Genomic DNA, 21,950 nt, shown 5'->3' with positions numbered 1-21,950 from the left:
CTTTCAAATTAATGCAGTCAAAACCAGAGTAAAACCTTCACGATGATTGTAGGCTATCTATTGCATGATTATTTGAATACATTCAATTATATGTTTCGATAACCAAGTGATTATTATGACTTGAATACAGGTAGGCTACTCTTGGCCCAACTAAAAGGCAGCTACAGATTTATTATGCTGTTTAGATAAGACAAATATTGAATTATGTCACTATTCAAACATTGTATCCCCAAATAACAAAAAGTCCCCAAAGCACATAAAACATATGCAACTCATTTGTATGCTACCTGTACTTCTACTTCAGAGGAAAACAATGGGAATTTACCGGCCAGAGAAATGGTGCAAGGTACGTTGCAGATTCAGATTTTGAACTTTTCTGCAACCGTTTTTCGGAGATGAGAGAGACGCTATACGAGGCTCATAACTGGCCGCAACTTTACATAGTGTGAACGGTCTGCTGGTAAAAAGCAAACTTGAAAGGTCCACTTCGTAGGATTTTAGTGGCATTTAGCGGTGAAGTTGCAGTTTGCACCCAACTGAATATCCCTTCCCCTCCACAGCGTATTAATATTCCCTCTGGTTTCACTGTAGGATCCCTTTCAGTTCCCTCATAAAGACACCGGGACAGTCAGCAGTGTGGACTTTTCAAATAGCACTTGATACGCTTGTGCACTGCAGACACAACGTTTAGTGATGTTTTGTCTTTGTTTGTTTTGTTTGTTTTGTTTGTACTCACCTTATTTCTCGTTTCAGGTTAGTAATCGGGCTGGTAATCACACAGACAGGCAAACACCCTTGTGTGTTTGCCTGTCTGTGTGATTACCAGCCCGCCTTCATCTAACATAAGGATAAAGCAAATGAAACCAATGCAGTTCCAGTATCCGGACTATAATTAGTATAACACATGACTCATAAGGGCTTAACATTCCGATATGTGATATACAGAGTATAAAAGTGCAAATACAAAAGTGTATCTTTAAGAAGAAAGCATTACTGTCATAAAGTGACTCGTGCCGTACGTGAGCATTGTATGGTCTGTCCCCTGCGTCACTGAGTAGCAGGAGAGTAGACGGAGAGGCGCTGGTGGTGTTTGCACTCGGCGTGTCAGTGATCAACTTCTGTGTGCCGGGGTCAAAGGTTGAGCAGGAGCTGCTGGTAGGTCGCTGTCTACTGGTGTTTATAATTAATTATCATTATAAAAAAAAAAACTTATCACAGTTTTGGAAGTGCTGACTCAAAAATGTTGAGACGGAAATGTTTTCATGACCTAGTTTCTTATTCATTTCAATGATGTATTGATTTTACTGAAGGGTTTACAAAACAATGAAGAACCCACGATATACATGTTGAAATTACAACTCATAGTTCCAGCAATGTATTAAAAACAACAAACTGCAATTGGTCTTCTAATTCTTTATGTGTTAAACTCTGCTTCATTTTCTTAGAGACAATTAAAAAGAATATATAGATGCATGATTAAAAACTGGGACAGTGGGACACCAGTATAAATAAGAGAGTTTTAATGTTTTCTTTTTTCAGTCGCAGCTGTAACCAGTTGTCAATACCATTGACTTCTATTTAAAACAGCAGACCATGTCGCCTTGGTAGCTTGGGCAATGACCTGAGAGGCACAACCCAGGGCAAAATGACTAGCAATCAGTTACGACTGCTACTTCAGCACACATGCTGATTAGTGGAACTGCACTTGTCCACCATGAGAACACTGTAGATGAAAACAATTAGATTCATACTAGCTTTCTCCTGTTTAGAAAATGGTTTGCAGTGTTACCAAACACCAAGCAGGAAACACCAGGTGAGAGGCATTTTTGTTCTCTGGGTGGCATGTGATCAGTCAGTCCATCACTTTGATCCAGACAGTCGTGTGTATTAAGTATCATCCCTCATCACAGCTGCTTAAAAGGATGTTTCATATATGTAATTGAGAATCAACCAAAATTGTTTTGCTAGCTGTGATCTGTTCGTGTGTTTGGGCATGATCCCAACATGATGGCTTTGCGTGTGGGCGGGGCCCTGGATGGCCTCTAGCAGCAATACTTCCTGCTGAACCGGTGTTTTTTCCATGATGACCTTTTGACCTTCAGTTCAGTGTCATGTGCATTCCTCTTGACAGAAATGTGATAGACAGCCTCCACTGAGATTCTCACCACTGTCGCCTCACAGAAACAGGGGCTCGGGTTCGATCCCTCTCTCAGTAGATAGTTGGAACCAGTGGTGATGAGCAATTAATGAGGGTTAAAAAAAAGAAGGCATGTCATCTGCACTGTGGAGTCTGTCTATCACATTTCTCAGGGTTCGATCCCTGGAGATTGCACGTTCTCCCCTGGATATGATAGGATAAGTGGTTTGGATAATGGAATGGAAAGCAAGTATGTTGAAAAAAGTAATACTATAATGTGTTTCACAATTTAAATGACATGGTCTGCTCTTCATGGAGTAGCGCTCGATGTTTAAAGGTATTTGTATTTACTCATCATGACATTCATGCAAGACGCTTGTGAAGGCAAATTTCCCCTTGGTGTTGAGTCTTTCTAAGCTGAAATCATGAACACCGAGAAACCAGAACTTGTCTATAAAATCATTTATTCCCTGCGCAGAGAAGAGGCAATCGTTACACAGAGTCTGGTCAAGGATGCACTGAGGACTGACATCTTACATGAGCATTTATATACAGAGAACAAAGGTAGGTTAGAACAGTGGTTCTCAAATGGGGGTCCGCGTACCCCTGGGGGTACGTGAAGGCACTCCAGGGGGTACGTGAGATTTTTTAAAATCTATTTAACATTAGCATCCATTCAAAAATCCTTTAAAAATAGTTATTTGACAAAGATTCAATACAACATAAGTGTAAGTTCACAAACTGAATTTTATATTAAGTAGGCTATTTAATTTAATTAACCTAAAAACCTAGCGTCTCCCCCATATCAGGATGGTTTGACCCAACCTGGCACACGCCACCTGTCGTTACCCGTCGATCTATCACTGCCGCCTTAAAACTCAAACGATGAAGTCGTGGTTGAAGCGTAGCTGCTAAAAACACGGAGGGACAAGTGCCAAAGAAGATTTGTATGTCATTGTTTATGTTGTCATCACCTTCTTCTGTGAAAACGGAATGAGCTGGAAATCCTGCAGCAACATCTGCACGGACGCAGCGGCCTCGATGACGGCCAGCAAGAGAGGATATATATATATATATATATATATATATATATATATATATATATATATGTATGTCTGTATGTGTGTATATATATATATATATATACATACATATATATATATATATATATATATATATATATATATATATATATATACACACACATACATATATATATATATATATATGTATGTATGTATGTATGTATGTATGTATGTATATATATATATATATATATATATATATATATATATATATATATATATATATATATAGCGTACTGAATGTTTCTCTTTGGGCAAAAGAGACCAGCATGTTAAACCTGTATGATGAGGTGGGTCAAAGAGACCAGCATGTTAAACCTGTATGATGAGGTGGGTCAAAGAGACCAGCATGTTAAACCTGTATGATGAGGTGGGTCAAAGAGACCAGCATGTTAAACCTGTATGACGAGGTGGGTCAAAGAGACCAGCATGTTAAACCTGTATGACGAGGTGGGTGGCTTCCTGAAGAAGGCAGAGCTGTGGAGAAGGTCCTCTGCAGAGGGAGATTTCACCTGCTTTCCTCAGGTGGAGGATTTTCTCTCTAGTGAGGATGTGGACAGAGCTCCAGTCAAGTCGGTCATAGTGGGACATTTGACCAACTTGATTCAATCTGTACAGCTGGATTGGGTGAGGAACCCATTTCTCTTGTCTGAAGCAAACGGAAGCAAGCTACCTGTCACTTATCAGGAAAAACTCCTGGAAGTGTCATCTGACCGTGGCCTCCAGATGAAGTTTGCCACATCCACACTCACACCGTTTTGGGTGTGTGTGAAGCAGGAGCACCCTGACCTGAGACGGAAAGCTTTGAAGCAGCTACTACGCTTTGCCTCCACATGTTCATGTGAGGCCTCCTTCTCTGCAATGACTGATCAAAACAAAGCAAAGAAGCAGACTGTGTCTGGAGAAGAGAGAAGAGCCTGATCACAGTAATGGCCTCCCTGCCACCAAGACTGACAAAGGTCCTCAGTGAAGCACAAGTTTCTCACTAAAATGTAAATGCAAAAGCATTCAGTTCAATGCCATATTCATTCTTGATAGTTTAATAAATCCAACACTGACGACACGGCGCTGTGTATTACTACTTTTTTTTTTTTACCAAAAATGATTTGCGCTGGTTAGGGGGTACTTGGCTGAAAACATATTTCACAGGGGGTACACCATTGAATTAAGGTTGAGAACCACTGGGTTAGAACATAGAAGCCTGTGGTTTCAGGTGGATGCTAAAACAAAGGACCAGACCGCCTGAGTTTAAAAGGGTCTTCTTCCTTTCCTTAATTCATGTCGGCAGACGTGAATTGATACTTGATAACAGCTACGGGAGTGGCATCCAATTAACATTAGACAGATGCAGGAAGATGATTTGTATAAAAGGTTTGTAGAAGATAAACTACAACTAAGAACATAAAATTCCCATTACACGCTACAGTTGTGTTGGGTAATAAAGCAGTTTTTCTTGTTGAAAAGTCATAAAAAGTAATAGTATTGTCGCATTATAGTATGCAGTGCATGTATGAACATGGACAGAACATGTCAGTGAGAATAGCAGGTGAGTTAGTTTTCTAGTTGAGTCCCACATTGGCTCATGTTTTGTGGCATTAATTTAAGTCAATTGGTGCAACCTTTTGTTGAAGGAACTGTTCTGTAAGCCTTTCCCGCAACACGGTTCTCCTCCGGTTTGATTATTTTTATTTTATTCCAGTATTGTAACATGTTAAGTTATTGGTGTTTGTAGACGTCAACAATCTAGGCCAACATCTTTGATATCAAAAGCTGCTTTTAATTTGAAATAGCTGTTTTCTTTCTGTAAATTACATCCAATGTTGACTAACTTTAGTCTGCTTTTTGACAGCTTGAATCTTGTGATCTGCATAGTCTTGACTACTTCTTTGGGAAACACTGGAATATTTGTACATTCTGCAGCACGTTTTTCATTTCTTAATAAAATAAAAGTTATGTTTAAGCATGTTGCTCAAAAAGAGGTAAAAGGAAGTTCTTTGGATGTAAATTCCCTTCAATATGTATATACCCACAGAACTGGAGTTACATCCAGGTGACTAGTTTTTTCATTTTAGTGGCTAATGCATGACCTCCACTACATTCCAATGATTTATAGCAAACATGAACCCAAGGACTGGTTCCAGGAGTGAAGCAAAAGGATCAAACGGAAAGAGACTCACTCCCTCGTTAAATGTTCCGTTTATTAAAGTGCTTTGGAAAGAAAAAAGAAAAAAGCAGGATTCATATTAGAAACAAAAATACAATTACAAATACAAAAGTCAGAATTACAAAAGTGAAAAGCACGAGAAGAGTTCACAATGCCTCATAGAAAATAGAAGTGAAAGCTGTTTTTCTTTTTGTGGAGAACGTTAACAGTTCAGACTGTAAACAAACCAGATCCTTTGACATTTTGTTTTGACACATGATTAAAGAACTTCTGAAAATTAGACTTCAAGTTGTCCTGGAAAGCATTTTGAAAGTAGAAGTACCTTTAAGAAGAAATTCTACAAGTACGTCTGATATATTACAAGCTTCTGGACATTTTTGCCAGACTGAGAGACTCATTGGTCGACAAAAATAATTAATTATAGAGCTTATTAATGTAAAAAAAAGTATCAAATAGATTTATTTGCAGCAATGATACATTGTAAACGGATTAATAAACATGTTAACTTTACAAAATACATCTTATTCAAGCAACACATACAATATATACATATACCCAAGAGTTAAAGGAATGATTGCCTTTTCAGAGCTCAGTTGGTCCATTTGAGCTAAAACAGGTGATGCCACGTTCACGATCCGACACAATTTGTTACGCCAATTTATAAAGTATATTTATATATATTAACATCTAAAAAAACATGTGAACAGACATGTATGGTAGGCCACAAGTATTCAGCAAAGACTACACAGTGGCAGAGTTGTAGCAAACTGAACTTAGAGAAAAACAATTTTTTTTTTTAAAAATCACCCACAGACATTTGGTCTATAAAACCTACATAGAGTTCAGCTATGGCTTGAACGGCATTTTGAAAAGCGAACGTTAAAAAGACACTGAAGAAATGGGAACGGGAATGAATATCACCGTCTTGCGTTCCCAACACATGATCCAACGCATCGACTACAGAACCGGTTACGCCCCGACCCAAATAGTCAATCAGGTGTCGTGTGCAGCCGACAGCAACGGTCAGCATGTGGCGACAACAGAGACGCACAAGTGTGTGATTACGCCATCACAATGATGTAAACCTTGAAGAGTTATTTCTATAAATGAATGATACCAGTGTTTAAGGCACAGTCTGTACATTTGGGTCACTATTGCCAAGTAGATGTACTGTAAATCTGCTTTTTTTTTTTCTCCCCCCAAGATGCACCTACAAAATGTGTAAGACAACATTTGTCATCACGATATTACATCAGCTTTTCCTGATTTGATTAACAATTTCAGGTATATTTGATTTAACAGATGATTTAGAATTTTTTTGAAAATCTGTAACCTCTACTGAAATAACTCACTTATTTATAAAGTACTAGATGTGTCCCTGCCGTCCCTCTTAAAAGACTAAAAAGTGCCAAAACAGACCCAAGAGTAATGCAATAACTGCCATCCACCTTCAGAGCTTTAGTCCAGGTTTATCCCACGCCTCACATTTCCTTCTGATAAAGCCCCGTCTCTTCAAGCGGCCTTTTGATTGTCAGAAGGAACACACAGGGACAACCCTGGACCAATAGTGGGGCCAAACTCCATTCAAATAGTCACTATTTTAATGTGCTTACTCATTAGAACATGACAAAACATCTTCTTGGTTAGTCTACAGACTTATTAAAAAAGACATTTATACAGCAGAAAACCTGCTATATAAAAGATGTAGTGGAGCTATGTCGACATGAGCAGAGAATCATTAATGCTGCTTATCTTAAAACATACAAAGGTCGCTAGATTACTTGTGTAACCCCGGTTCTCTGTGGTTGCCTAGTAAACAGATCTAAATGTTGCCTAATCAAGCTACTCAAAGTGTCCATATTGTGAACATTTTATTTTATTATTACATTTTTATCTCAAAACGCCCATTTTTCAATGTTATGTCTTTCTAGCCTTTGTTTTTTTTAAATTATACTTATTTAAAAATATCATGATTCAAGAGTTGAGTTGTCACCAGTCTCCACCTCCTCACCTTTTACCCAATAGGCTGTAGATAAACGTCCTTTCACTCACGAGTTACGTGTATTAAATTAGCAGCTTTCCGTGAGCACTGGCTTTTCTCTTTGATGGTGAGTAATAATCAAAACTAGCTCGCTAGCATTTGTAGCCTTGTTGAGCCAAATAAAAGCAGAGGCTCGTGTCGGTTTTTGTCTTCAGCAGCTGCAGCTCGGTGTTTGAGTCATAAATTCCACTATAAAAAAATTGTCACGCTAGTCAAGTGTTTTCAGTGAGGTAACAGACATGTAGAAACTGTAGGAAAACTGTCATATCACAAACTAATAAGTCTGCATTAATAAAAATAAATTAAAAAACAGGACATTGGCCCAATGGAATTTAGAGAAAATACAGGCCAACCCGGCAGATCAGATGAGGAGGGAAGAGGCTCAAAGCTCTGCTCAGCTGACGAGAGCTGTTGTAAAGTCGGTCGGGTGATTGGCTGAGGGATGACAAGGCTGTGACAACTCCACTTTCACCATGAGGGAAATATTTAAATTAAACTGTCGTTGGGGTAAATAGAATTATAAAATAACAGACTTGTGAAAAAGGGCCTTTTGAAATAAAAATAAATTAAACTGTTAGCATGAAAACAAGAATGCTTAAATATACATTTTTAAATATTGATTTGAGTTTTTTTGAAAATGTTAATACAATTGTCAACGTCATGGGTAACATTATTACGACGGACGATTCTGAATGGAGTTTGGCGAGACCTATCCATTAAAGACGAAACAGCACAGAGCACGGTCGAGCTAAAGACCACGGCTGAGGGGTCCTTGAGACTTTGGAGAAGACCTCGACGATGCCTCGTGCCTCAGGACTCCTCGTCCTCTGAGCTGAGGTAGTTCTGCTTCTTCCTCACATTCCAGTGTAAACACTGGGCCAGGCTCTCGAACCAGTCATTGACCGGGTCCCGGAAACAGATGGAGGGAACAGGGAAGCAGGAAGTGGTGATGGTAATACTGGAACAGGGAGGGAAAGAAAGAAAGAAAGAAAGAGATCAAATTTTAGTCTCATCTATTTAAAGTCCAGGTATTTGCAATCAAAAACACAGAAGAGGACGTGTTGACATAAGATGCATTAGCGCAACTTCCTTATGAAGCAACACTGGGCTTTTGTTTAAGTTTGCCTCACTGACACAGAAACACTGGGGCTCATTTCAAGAAACAGGAAGGGGATCTCTAGATGAGTTACCTAAAAGGGGAAAAACTGGATCTGGCATGAGGCAAACTCCTTGGGTCACACCCGTTAAGCAGGTTGATACGGTTACGTAACAAAGCCGGTCAGGGTTGAACTCATCTATTACGGAGTCTCTGGGCTTTGTTTTGCTTCATTTACTCAGCGCCACTCCCATTGTCTCCGAGAAGCGATGGCCCCGCTCGTTATGTGGACTGACCTGTCTCCGTGGCAGATCTCCTGTCTCTTTCTTCCATCGAATGACACCCAGGCTGTGTTTCTTGCGTCACGCGACAGCATTATCTAAAATAAAGAATTAGAAAAAGTCACGAAAAGGGTACAGAAAAGTCACAGAAAAGTCACAGAAAAAAAGACAGGGGTTGTTTTATTGTCCTTACTGCCTCAATTTAAATTAAATGTACTTATTCTTAAATCACAAACTTTTACTGAAATTAATCCACCAGTCGCTTTCATTTACCTTTAACATAATATATATAGATATTTTTTATAAATAACATTTGTAAAACCAGCCTGTCTCTCTTTGGACAATTGATTAGAAAAATCCGATGTGTACAATCTTTATGAAAATGTAACTTAAGTTAATTTAGTATAGCATTTGCAGGAGATACACATAAGCACCATATTTGGTAAGACCAGAGCAAACCCCTTCCTAAACAAACTCAAACAGTGTATTTACCTTGAGCTCCACCCCGGCAGGCACTACGATGGGTCTGAAGGAGAGCGAGTGTGGGCAGATGGGGGTGATCATGATGGCTGGGACGTTGGGATGGATCATGGAAGCTCCCGCTGCCACCGCGTACGCTGTACTACCCGTGGGTGTAGACACTATCACACCTGAGGGGGTCACAGAGACACGAAGAGTTAAAGGACAATGACGCATCTGGGTGACAAATGCTTTTCCTCAGTAGGCTGACAGGTCGAGTGCGACTAGGAAACATTTGGATCTTTTACACTCCGTGCAGGTTTCTCCTCGCGACAAACTCCTCAGAGTCAAAGTTGTCAAATTTCTCCGCCCACCCACAAATAAATGTTGGATGTGCATGGACAGGCGAAACCTGCCGCACGGAACCCCCATAAAAGGTGTCTCGTGGCTCAAATTAACCTTACATTTCTCCTAAAGCCATTTAAGGAGTAACATCTCTGTGAGGGAGCAAGTAGCAAGTCATCCCTCACAATAAATCATAATCTCCACTAATGTCAAGTAAGCTGAATATGGCACAAAAGCAAATGACTGTATATGTCAAATAGGAAACACACCTATTGGCCTGCACCTTAATCCCACACAAACTCTAGACTAGATTAGGACTGCAACCAACACTTATTTTCATGATAAGAGATTCATTTTCTCATCAGAGAAACTGGAACCAACAAACATTTGGTATTTTGCTTTATAAATTATTTAAACTATGGTTTGAATATCCAACGTATGCTCAATTACCTTTGCAATTGTTTTAGAACTTATTTAGACAAAAGTAAGCATCAACATTCCAACAGGAAGTGAACACTTGCATCGAGTTGCAAAAACATGTACAGCGTGTGACGGATTTAAAGGGCGGTGCAGAGGTTTTTTCTAACAATGGCCACCGGAGGTACAATATACTTTGATATCACATTCTTAAAAAGTAGAGCATGTATTATTGTTAAATGGCTACATTTTGTAGTGCAACATTACTTCCCCGGTGTTGAGGTCCCTCCTTTACAGTTTTTAATCAGAACATGGAATTTGGGCCTTAACTCACACGGTGGAAACGTTTGCATATTTAGTTACAAGTAATATCTCAAATGAACCCACTAAGTGAATTTGTTCCATGCAGTAAGATACATGAACCTCCTGCAACCTGCAGTTCGTCTGTGCGAGCCAAAGAAACTCAAAGATATGCAAAAGTCACATTCAAATGCAACTAGAGACTTGTTGGAATAAAACAGTTTGCTGGCTGGAAGGTGAAGCCAGAAAGTAAAAGTCGCCTTGTTTGGGCCGTCAGACTGGTTTTACTCAGAGTACAGATTACCACTCAGCTGTGGAAGTGTGAACACTTGCAGCCTAACAAAACACTGGTTTTACTCAGAGTACAGATTACCACTCAGCTGTGGAAGTGTGAACACTTGCAGCCTAACAAAACACTGATTTATGTGCGTTTACGTTTCCCAGAAAGATTATCCGCCCACTCACCGTCTCCCTGCACTGTGGTAATGAGGTGTCCATCGAGGAAGAGGTCGACATTGGAGAGATATGAGGAGGGTCCTCTGTCCACCACCACCTCGTTCAGTACCTGAAACGCACACGCGTCACGCATTCACCAGTTTGTCATGAACTCCTGCGTCGACACGGTTTGTCGTGATGTCACCGACACCTCGCTACACTCTGCACTAGACAAGACACCAGGCCTCATCATGGGATTTGTGTCAGTAAACACACCTGTCAATCAGTATTAACCACCTACCTGCAGTCAGAGCTACATTTCTTGTTGTGGAGCTGACGACAGTGTTTACACTCGTGGTTCTTTAACAACACGTTGTGAATCGCCCAAAAAGCCTCACGGTGAAGTCAAGCGAGTCATTATAGTGGAACCACATGGCTTAGCTGGTTTGTCGTGTTCACAGTGTGTACTGACAGCCCATTGGCTGTTACCGCAGTAACTGGGTGCAGATATTACCTGATACTGCACGGCTTTCCGACTGCTTTCAACGTCCCCATTAGTCAGGATGATGCAGTTCTCGTCAACTCTGGCCTTCTTCTCGCAGTTCTCTTTAAGCACCCGGACTTTCAAGCGACTTCGCAGGACAATGGCAGCATTACCTACAAACATAACATATACGAAGTGTCTTTTTAATAAGAAAACCGGAGCACAACACATGCTTTGCAAACAGAACCAGAGCGGTTCATGCTGTAGAAGGACAGAGGTTAGAGAACATTTACTACCTTCAATAATTTGCGTGACCTGAGACTGGTAGGTGTCAAACTTGAAAGGGGTCAGGAATCCCAGGGAGCCCAGGTGAAAGGCCATAACTGGTGGAACGCTCTCCTACACAAACAAAAGCAAGGAAGGGACTGTTGTGTCATACCACTGAATGTAAAAACACACAAATGCCGATTGTAAAAAGTGACAGGAGGAACACTCGACTGAATACCTGGAAGAGCGAAGACGCATAAAGCAAAGTTCCATCCCCACCGAGACAGATGATGAAGTCTACGCGGTTGGAGATGTCATCAAGATCTGAGGAATATAAAGACAAAAAAACTTTTAATAATTAAAAGGTTTATCTAAGCTCCTGACTGTTTACTTCCATCCATCCATCTATATCTATCTATAATGTGCATACAGTCATAACAAATATGACTAGTTTTCATACCGTCTCTGAAAGTGCAGAATTTCTTCGTAATGGCCCCAAAGTTTTCATCGTCTGAAATGGCTGGGTCCTCCAGGACTTTCTTTTCCACATAAACAATCAAGTCTTTCACCTACAACAACACACACACACAAACAAACAAGATTAGCAGCTGACAGCAAGGACTTTTAAAGGAAAGACAGCACGTTGATCCCTCAGCAACTTCGCACCCTTAAACCCGGCGAGTTAGGCTTATAGTTGAAGGCCGCCCCGTCACATTAAGCATCGTCGTGAATGTGTTCATACCTCAGTGAGGAACATGCAGAGCTCCTTGAAAGGCTGAAGCAGACTGGCGTCTCGTATCTTCTTGATGACAAGGACACTTTTTGGTGGCTTGTTCCAAGTCAACCTCTGGCTGGCGGGGTCTTGAATGTGCCTGAACACACAAAACACAACTTTGACCTCAGGAAGGGGAACACAGACTCGAGCCCGACTGAACGGCCCTCGACAGAGGATTACCCCCCGATGTAAAGAGGTGTTAACGATCCGAAGCGTCCCACTGTTTATCATAATCAGGACCGATTGGTACCAATTAGAGTCACCAGCTTAAAGTCCACTCTGCAGACGGCTGACCCTCGTGTGTCGTCTGCGTGGTCAGCCCCTCCCCCCTGATCTCAAGCCCTCTCAGCGAGTCGGCGGTATTATTGGTGGAATGCAAAATGGTTTGAAAAAGAAAACACTGTGAAATGGGCAAGTTTTGAGGATTTAAAAAAAAAAAAAAAAAATCGCTCTTAAACTCAGCTCTGAAAACCACAGGACATTCTGAGCTGGCGAGCAAAGAGCCACGAGTTGTGAGGACGAAACCAGAGAGAACACCACCGCAAAAAAAATGATTAAACAAACAGGGGGCACGACAAATCGGAACCCCCGAGGGATGAAACTAATGAAAACCATAACGAGATTTTAGAAATACTCAAGCCGTGAACAGCCATGGGATCCTAGTCTAGGATTTAACAATACTTTGGTAAATCCTAGACTTTGGTATTGTTAAATCCCAGATAACCTCTCTCATTAGTTACAGCTCCGACATAAATACAAGGTTAAAGAGTCATTTTTTCTTCTTCTTTCTTTTAGTTCTTGCAGGCATGATTGAACCATCAAAAGACGCCCACATACCCGAACACAGTCAATGCTTTACTTACAATTTATTAGCTGCGCTTTACACGGCTTGTAAATTAGCATCGGTTACACACAGCGACATTTACACCAATCACATGTGGAAAATTGCAGTTTCAAGCCGGGTTAGAAGCGGCCGTACCATTCAGCTTTAGTTCCACTCCACACTTGTTCCCTCTGGTCATGAAATACTTCCACGCAGTTTGAGAGCCAATTTGCAGTGTCAATGCTGCATTCATGTTTAGTCAGTTTTACTGTGAATACCAGCTGACACCCTTACATTAGCCTTCTGATGGCGATTTACTGCACATATTTCTTTTTTGTTGTCGTTTGGCTCAGATGTCTTTGCTCGGCTGAGCAGGTTTCAGCAACACGTCAACACCTGCCGCACATGTGGCAACAGACTTTCTACTACTGTAAATATTAAAAAGCTCAGACCCCATTCAGTCATTGTGTCAAATACCTGTGGCATTTAGACTTTGAAAGAAAAAGTACCACAGGTGGAGAAAGATGTACAAACAAAAAAAAAAACTTCCTAATCCAAGTGAGCCTGATTAAACCAACCGCGGATAAGAACAAAAGGAAAGCTGTGCGTCCTGTTTTCCAACACAAATACAATACAAAGCAAATACTGCATTAGCATTTGAGGCGGTGCCGAGCTGGAGCTGTGATCTATTCAGGACAGTTTCACCTCTGTCCACCTCAAAGCATGCACACCCTGACCTTCCCCCTTCATTAAAAAACAACAAAAAAACATCTCTCTGTCCAAACCACAGAGCCATGCTGTTGCAACGTGTGCGTGTGTGTGTGTGTGTGTGTGTGTGTGTGTTACATCTACTGCATATCGCTGATATCGCATATCAGCCTTAAAAAAAAAAAAACATATCAGTCCAACCCGGAATTCAAGCCAAATATAAAAAGTCCTTTCTTCATTCAAGCCAAAAACAGCCCTCCGCTTGTCAAACCCCTCGAAGCATGACATAAGTTTAACGCCGCAGCGAAGCTCTGTGATCATCAACACATTCTCTGTTGAGAAAGAGACATGGTGGAAAAAAAGCTCTCACCATTTCCACACTTTGTTCTCGCCGGGGTTCCCAGGAGTGTCCTGCGGTACGCACTGGTTGAACTTCATGGTTGTACACATGTAACAAGGATGCTGCTTCGGGGTCGGGTTCAGCTGGAGAACAAGACTCTGTCCTGGTGGCCCGCGCTGGCAGAAAGGCTCATTTCTACCTCGAACAACTTCCACAATTGCGACACATAGTAGAGCGGCTGGGGCAACAGAGTTGGTTCACTTCTTGCAGTCAAGCTGTGAATCAGCTGGCTGTCTGAGAGCGAAGAGCAGGCAGAGAGTCTCACCGCGCGCTGTGGTCGGCTCCAGGATCGGCTAGCGAGCCCTCGGGCTGAATCCACCGGGGCTATATTTGTCCCGATGAGGACTTAACACTAAACCTTCCTGGTGCATTCTGCTGCTGAATTAAGGCTCTCACTCATCTTAAAATTGACTTCATCTCAGCTCAGCCCACTCGACTGTGCTGCACACGCCCATTCCAGGGGAAGACTCTCCTCGTAGGACGGGCGTGATTTACTGACACACAACAAAGCTGTTCCTGAAACTAGAATGTCCACTGTAATGGATCTATTAAGCCACAATTATTCTGCTCTATTTTAAGAATTAATTACTTAATCAATGAAATGAACCTAAATGACACAGGATAGATGCTGCATATAAAATAAGATATATATATTTAAAAAAAGCTTGATATCCTCCAGTTAATAATAGGACAGTGTTGAAACGTCACCCCTAAAGTAGCAACAAGTAGCCTTATCAAGCCAGGAAAAGTCCACTTCTTATTTTATGACCCATTTCCAAGAAAAGAGAATGGTGCCTGACGACCTGCAGGAAGGGGAAGTGCTGGGTGAAATATATCAGTAGGCGGTGTCATTATGCAATGGAGGTGGCATCTGTGTGCAGTCTGTTTGTTTATAACAGTTACACATTTCATGTCGGCATCTTTCATGACACTATCACTGTCACAAAAAAATATCCAGGGACAGACAGACATCAACACCCTCCCCCATGACAACACCCAGACACCAATGAGGAACATAGTGTACTGACAAGGAGGCTAACGAAACGACTGGTTTTGCTACTTTTAACCCGTCTAGCAGCTTTGAAGAAGCTAATCCTTCAATTACTGCTGCCGAAAACAAACAGTGCTGGGAGAAACTTATGTGACCGAGGGAGTCAAGAGGACAACAGTGTGACGAGGCTTCGACGAGGCTTCGAGTCCTGACTCGTTAGGTAGATTTATGAAAGTTTGACACATTATGAGCAACACCTGCGGCCCACAACGCTATCCAAGCGCGATAGCTCTGCAACAACTTGTGTTTGAGGTTATATTCATGTGTATTGAAACCCCAGTCCTTCAAAACCCCACACAGCAAAGAATACATTTCAAGATTCTCCTCATTAATATTTATTAATTAATAATCTGCTTTTAACCTGTGATGCTAGTTAAGTATGCGTTTGTTTTGTTTCTTACGCTACATCATCTCTTGGTTACATTGTTATTGCTTCTATTTTTACCATGTAAAGGGCATTGGAGTACCTTTTAAAGAGCTATGCAAATAAAATGTGTTATTATTATTAAACGTATACAAATTTAACAAATAAAATCCCAAATTTGAAAATGTTATTCGTTGAACATTAAGCCGATACAAATCAATGATAAAGGAAAATGGATCGAGTCGAGAAATGATGTGAAACATGAAAAGTTGTAGGGCAGATTCCTGGCTCTTCTTGCTGTAATGTAATTTAGGATTAGTGTCGCCCTGCTGCACTGCCAACCTTGCGGTCCCCGTTCGATCACACGGTACATGAAACCGACGTGCTGGAGTCGAGCCAAAATAAGGAAACACGTCACCATCACCTTGCAACATGACGATGCGACGTGCGAGCGAGCTCAAACTCCTCTTTCGTATTAGCGGGGATCGTTTTCCCTGTGCACGTCGCAAGCTGACAAACACTGTTTAAAGCCACAGAACCCAAAAGTTTGGAAATCCATGGTGCTGAATTTAGGGGAAATGTCACAACAATAAACAACGTTTGACGCATTCGTACTGCCATGAAGCACGTCCTCTGTTTTCAATATTTCTAGCCGATCAGGAACGTGAATGCAACGGTGACATAGGGCACGGAATGTTTGTAGGTTTACCAACTCTGAAGTGACTTAAGAGGATATGAGGACATTGAAGTGCAAGACTGGGCTCATGAGGTTACACGCTTCTCAAACAACAACTTGAGGAGAAGTACTATGTCGACCAGTGTGCTGTATTTACCGGCTACAGGAAGAACGGCTTTTAATAATTGATCTTTTAAAGTCGGAGTGATGTCACTTTGCCCAGCCGATGCTCAGTAGCGCGGTCTGTTTGTCTGTTTGGTGTCACGGTTAGTTCCATCGTGGCTGCCACTGTGAGGTCAGGTAATGTTTAAATGTTAACCCCATTCAAGTTAAAACTGAATCTTCTTTTTCGGTTCACTAAAAGTTTAATGAGGAGAAGATGGACGGTTTATTTTTAGCGTCAAGCAAACTGCACCTGCGCGCCGACGAGGAACGGTTCTGATGTTCAATACTTTTGTTTTTTACAAACCAAAAGGACGTTAAGAACTTTAAATTGGGAGGAAGCTTGTCGTTCCAGCGACATGAAAAGAGAGTCAAACCATTAATAGACGGGCAGTTTGTTTTTCACACAGCGTCTGCTGGCAATCAGCTGCAAAGGCACCGGGTTGCTGAATGTAAACATCTCTTCTTTTTTTTCTTAAACAAGGAGGTGTTGGAATATTGAAGATATTGCCAAATTATTTAAATAAAAAGTGTATTTATCTAGTATGGAGAAAGTTTGTTTTAGATTACATTTCCCCCCAATAGTTGTAGTTAAAATGGTGGAAAGAAAGGTGTAACAACAACAACAACAACAGTGTTACAATTGACAAAGCAACAGTTTTGCCTCACGAGATCTTAAAGCAACAACAGGTGGCTTTCATAGCTTTTGGTGCAACACAGACTAAATTGACAACGTTGTACACTGACTCTTAACCTAAAAAACAAAACAAGTACAAACACTCCTTGTGATGCCGAAACCATTGGCTCTGACTTACATTACTGTGTGTGGATTCTGCAGCATGCATGCCTTCGGACCGAATGTGGTCACAGGGCTTGGTCCATGAAGCGACTGGGGCCTCCTAAAAGAGAGGATGACAAATGTAAACATTCGGGTTTAAGACACAAAATGCATGTGATAAAGAAAAAAACACTGTTTTCAAATATGAAAAAAAGAAGAATTGCATTAAGTTTGTTTCCATTGTGATGTTTGTGTGAAGTGTTACATTCCCATTATTTTGAGGAAAGTGTAAGCTGAACTGGAGAGCAGCACGTGTTGCTGATGGATTCCAGCATTTCTAAATGCCTCTTTATGCTTTAAGATTGACAACTTTCATTTCCCTGTTTAAAAGAAAAAAAGTGAAGGCCCAGTACATTAACCATGAACATTTAACCCAAGGCTGGCCACAAATGTGTTACTTGAGCACCTGATCGCGAGCATTTGAGCTGATCATTTCTGTTTAGCTATCAAATTCCACAATCAAGGGAATACACGGCCAAGATTACAAACTTGCCAACCAATAGGAAGGGAGATCCAATGGGTGAATTACATTTACCTGAGCACCGTCTAGATCTTAATCTTTCATTTCATCCCATAATGATGACAGATAACGTCTCTCTAAATTGATTTATAGCGAAAAAAATCTCCCTCTACAGCCACAGCAGTGTTTTTGACAGCTCTAGGAAAGTTATACTGCAGTTGTCACTTCTATCTAGTCCACACAATTCACGCAAAAATGTTTGGATGGAAAAATGGTGTCACCTCAGAAGGGCTCAGTACGTGGTGTAAGCGTAGTGAGTGTGTGTTGGAGCGAGAGACGTACAGAGCGAGGGACGGTGGAAAATGTAAAAAATTTACACGATTGTATTGGGGGGTGAAAGGTCAGTGACACAGCACCAAGAGACGACTGCCTCCGACGACAGAAGCCTTCACGCTTCGCCACGTTGCTCAGCCGACAAATCCTCTTAGCAGTCGGATCGCACCCATCTGCTGTTTACTCGCTCTTAAAGCTGCCTGAGTGCGAGTGTGAAATGAGTGTGTGCAACGAGACAAGGGTCGTCGCTCTACAGAGTTGTGACCCTCTTTGAGCCTTTTTGTTTTGAAATGAGTCACGTGCTCTGTGTGTGTGTGTGTTTTGTTTTTTAGAGTCCTTCGGCCTATTAGAGGATAAAATGTTTCTAATGCAGCTTTAACGCTCCCATGAAACAGCTTCCACATATTTACATGTTTCCTATAAAAATTGTAACAAGGTGGATAGAGATGCATTTCATAACTGATATTTAAAATGGGTTTTACTTTTGTCCCATAGGGGTATTTCAGTCAATTTGTGTTTTTATTGCCGATTAACCTGACAATCATTTTTAACGATTGCTCCTTAGTCGATAAAACATCAATAGTGGGAAAAAAAGAACACAAGAATCCAGGATTACGTCGAAAAATGTTTTGAAAAAACCTTTACAAAAGGCAGTCATGTGGGTCAGTCATATAACTGAATTGCATCATGCTCCTGTCAAGACCAAATACCATCCTGATAAAAATCAATGTTTCATTTTTTTTTTCTTAGTTTGGGTGACCAAAGAAAATCGGAGAGAGCTTGTGATCCGCTTGTCTTATTAATCTCTGACTTTTAACCAAAATTTGATTCAGATGCTTTGCACCTTGACGACCAACTTCCCCTCATGTTTGATATTCATGAGTCACTTCATGAGCGCATTTCGACATCTTGGACAAGTGAATGATGGGTCACTTCCTGGGAAAGTCCTGAGTGGTATTTTAAGGACATATAGCTAGATATAGCCCAATGCCGTTCAACTTTTTTCCTTGTAAGAAACCTCATCACTATTGATAAAATGTTAACGCATATCTGCAGGTGGAGCTACGCAAATCAATTCTCCACTTCAAATATGGTTGCTAACACAGTTTAGAGCAACAGCAGCCGTTTGTTCATATAGATTGCACAGCAGTAAATAAGTCAGGTTATTGTGTTGTTGCAACGTGCTCTATGAATTTAAAATATGTATGCATCCGACCAGCCACACCTCAGCACGTCTTTTCAGGTGGAACCAGTTTTGTTCTCATGTGAATTTTGAATTGCTGCTCACTCCAAGTGAGAGTGTGCGAAACTGAGACACAAATACCAAAGTGTAGATGCATCAAATCCAGGCATCTTCGTTTCAAAAATGTGTTCATACAAGGCCAGAGAGATACAACTGGAGAACAAGTCCAAGTTGGCATGAAGCGCAAACAAAAGGCTGTAACATTACATCGGGGCGATAAACAGAGACTTTATTTCAGGCATGTAGCCAAAAAACTAATTAAAAAATGTTTTGACTTGTTCCTGCACCACACACTAGGACTAACTGGATAAAGGCAAATAACGTGACAGCTAGAACAGTCTGGTAAGTTTAGAACATGACATGACTTTATTGTAACGCAGGCAGCCTTTACAAACCAGGAAAGGACAACCCGTCCCACAATACAATGTCCATAAACTAAGACAAGATCTAGTTTCACCACTATACCCAATAAAACATCGATCCCTACCTCCAAACGTCATCTATATAAATGATGTCCCGTGGTGCGTGGTGTCCGCATGTGCGCGCGTGTGTGTGCATCTACAATACCTGTAGTCGGAGGAGCTGCCAGCCGAGGAGCTGCTCAGGCTTCGGGTCTTCCTGCTGCGTCGAGCCAGGCTGCGTCCGGCGACCTCCCCTCCTCCATCACAGGTGGAGCAGCAGTACGGGGCAGCGTCCACGCGCACCTCCTCTCCACCGTCCATCTCAGACAGCCAGGCTGCGAGTAAACTGACCGACAGGGAGAGTCAAATAACCTCCGGTCAGTTCAAAGTCTACGTCAAAGCGAAATAAAGTTAAGACCCAATTCATTATTATTGATTTTTTAAACGAGAGAAACTCTAAAGTTATGCAATTCAAGTGGCAGCACAATAGCGGAGTTTATGAAGTCACGTGTGTCATTAAAAAAGGTACTCGCGAGTTCCGTCACGCGAGGTTATCGTTTAGTCCGCAACACCTCAGCTAGCCTAACCTAGCTGAGGTGTACTTTGCGACACGCAGGTGAATAACTAGTTGAATAACTAGCAGTCCCGTTGTCACTTAGCTAGCTGGCGGTGACCGTTAGCCTACCGAGTTATCAAATCCCTCAAAATGTCGAACGGTTGAGCAGCGTCGGCTCTATCGAGACCTCCACGGCAACGCGCGCGGCGTTAAGCGGATGAATAGTGACGGTCCAGATGGCAGAAGATCCACAGTGAGCTAAGTGGAGCTAGTTAGCGAGCTAAGCTAATAGCTGGGCACGCGCAACACACAGAGTCATAACATTCACGTCTGTTGCCACCAAGAATACCTTTCACCCACAGTGGGAAGACACAACTGTTTTGGAGCGCGACAAGTGATCCGTTGGATCAAATCCTTGCCGTTATTTCATGAGGCAACACTGTTCCGCCGCCTTACTTTGGGAGAGCGCTGTCAACAGTCAGCTCATGGCTTCCTGATACGGACCGACCAATCACGGGCTTTCTCCTCGCTGACGTCATGTTGGACGATATCTCCGGACAGACCGACAGGCCAGGGAGGACCGGGATATATAACTTTCTGATTGTATCAGAGGGGAAATTGGGGAAACTGGACATTTATACAGTTTGTCTGAATAGTGATTCCATCCGGGCGATGATCCAAATGGACTGATTGTTTAACTGCTGTACATGGCCAGAATTACCTCGCCCTGAGGTTAATAATCAGGTGCTGGCCCCTGTTGGCCCCTGGGGAGTCTGACTAGGGGACGTAGTCGTCCACTTTGTTTGGTTGGTAATCCGTCTTTGCAGTTTGTCACACTTTGAGCCCTTGTCTCCCAAACAGGCAGTTATATGGGCTATACAGTAAATACGTTATTGTACAACCTGTTAACCACAGTGCGACAGCGCCACTGTCTGGCTCATTGCACACAAATATACCACTTCATGGTTGTTTATTTCATTCATGGACCAAACCTCTGGAATAATGCTTTTAAAATGTAATAGAGCGATACAATAAAATTGCATTTCCTCTTCCAGACATGACAGATGGGACCTTATGTGAAATAAGATCAGTATTATTCATTAAAAAGAAACTACATGACTGTAATTAGATTTGCAGTATACTGCGTTAGGACAGGGTGAATACAAATCTGATCAGTATTGAATGTGGAGCAAAAAAGTATTTCACCTTTTAAATTAACATTATCTATCAGCCATTCATTAATACTTGTCAGGCACATACTGTATTGTTCAGGCCACGGGGTTGTCATATTGCTCAGAACACAGTTCAGGGATGTTCATTTAAATTCTCACATTTTGAATTCTCCAAAGTCTAACATAGCTTTTGTTACATGAGTCAATATGAATATGCTTTGATGTAATAATTGAACATGCAGTAACGCTGCTAGGATGAAAGTGTTATCTCCAGATGTCATACCTATACTTACACAGAAGCATCCGTATTAAATTGAGACTGTTTCATAATCCGTTTAAAGTTCCTTACAGTAGCGAGAACCGTATGATGGTTAAAAAAAAAAAATCATACGCTAGGAGGAGTCCAACAATCAGGGAGTATTTCCAAGAGATCTCTGAAGTTGTGCTCAATACGGCAAACATACAGGATGTAGCTTT

General features: G+C 41.5%; 1 protein-coding gene across 1 annotated transcript; it reads right to left on the bottom strand.

Moving 5' to 3' along the window:
• Positions 1 to 5,401: 5,401 nt before the first annotated feature.
• nadka (NAD kinase a) lies at positions 5,402 to 20,840 on the bottom strand (the record flags this gene model as incomplete). Its single annotated transcript, XM_079225865.1, has 12 exons — positions 5,402 to 8,385; positions 8,820 to 8,902; positions 9,297 to 9,454; positions 10,791 to 10,890; positions 11,275 to 11,417; positions 11,541 to 11,643; positions 11,750 to 11,835; positions 11,972 to 12,080; positions 12,254 to 12,383; positions 17,286 to 17,369; positions 19,912 to 20,091; positions 20,758 to 20,840. 12 exons carry the CDS (start codon positions 20,838 to 20,840, stop codon positions 8,238 to 8,240), a joined length of 1,407 nt encoding a protein of 468 aa, XP_079081991.1. The 3' UTR covers positions 5,402 to 8,237.
• Positions 20,841 to 21,950: the final 1,110 nt, after the last annotated feature.

The sequence above is a fragment of the Taurulus bubalis genome (genome assembly GCF_910589615.1).
Source record: "Taurulus bubalis genome assembly, chromosome: 11".
Taxonomy (NCBI): domain Eukaryota; kingdom Metazoa; phylum Chordata; class Actinopteri; order Perciformes; family Cottidae; genus Taurulus; species Taurulus bubalis.
Note: the sequence above shows the minus strand (reverse complement) of the source record. Positions and strands in the feature narration are given on the sequence as shown.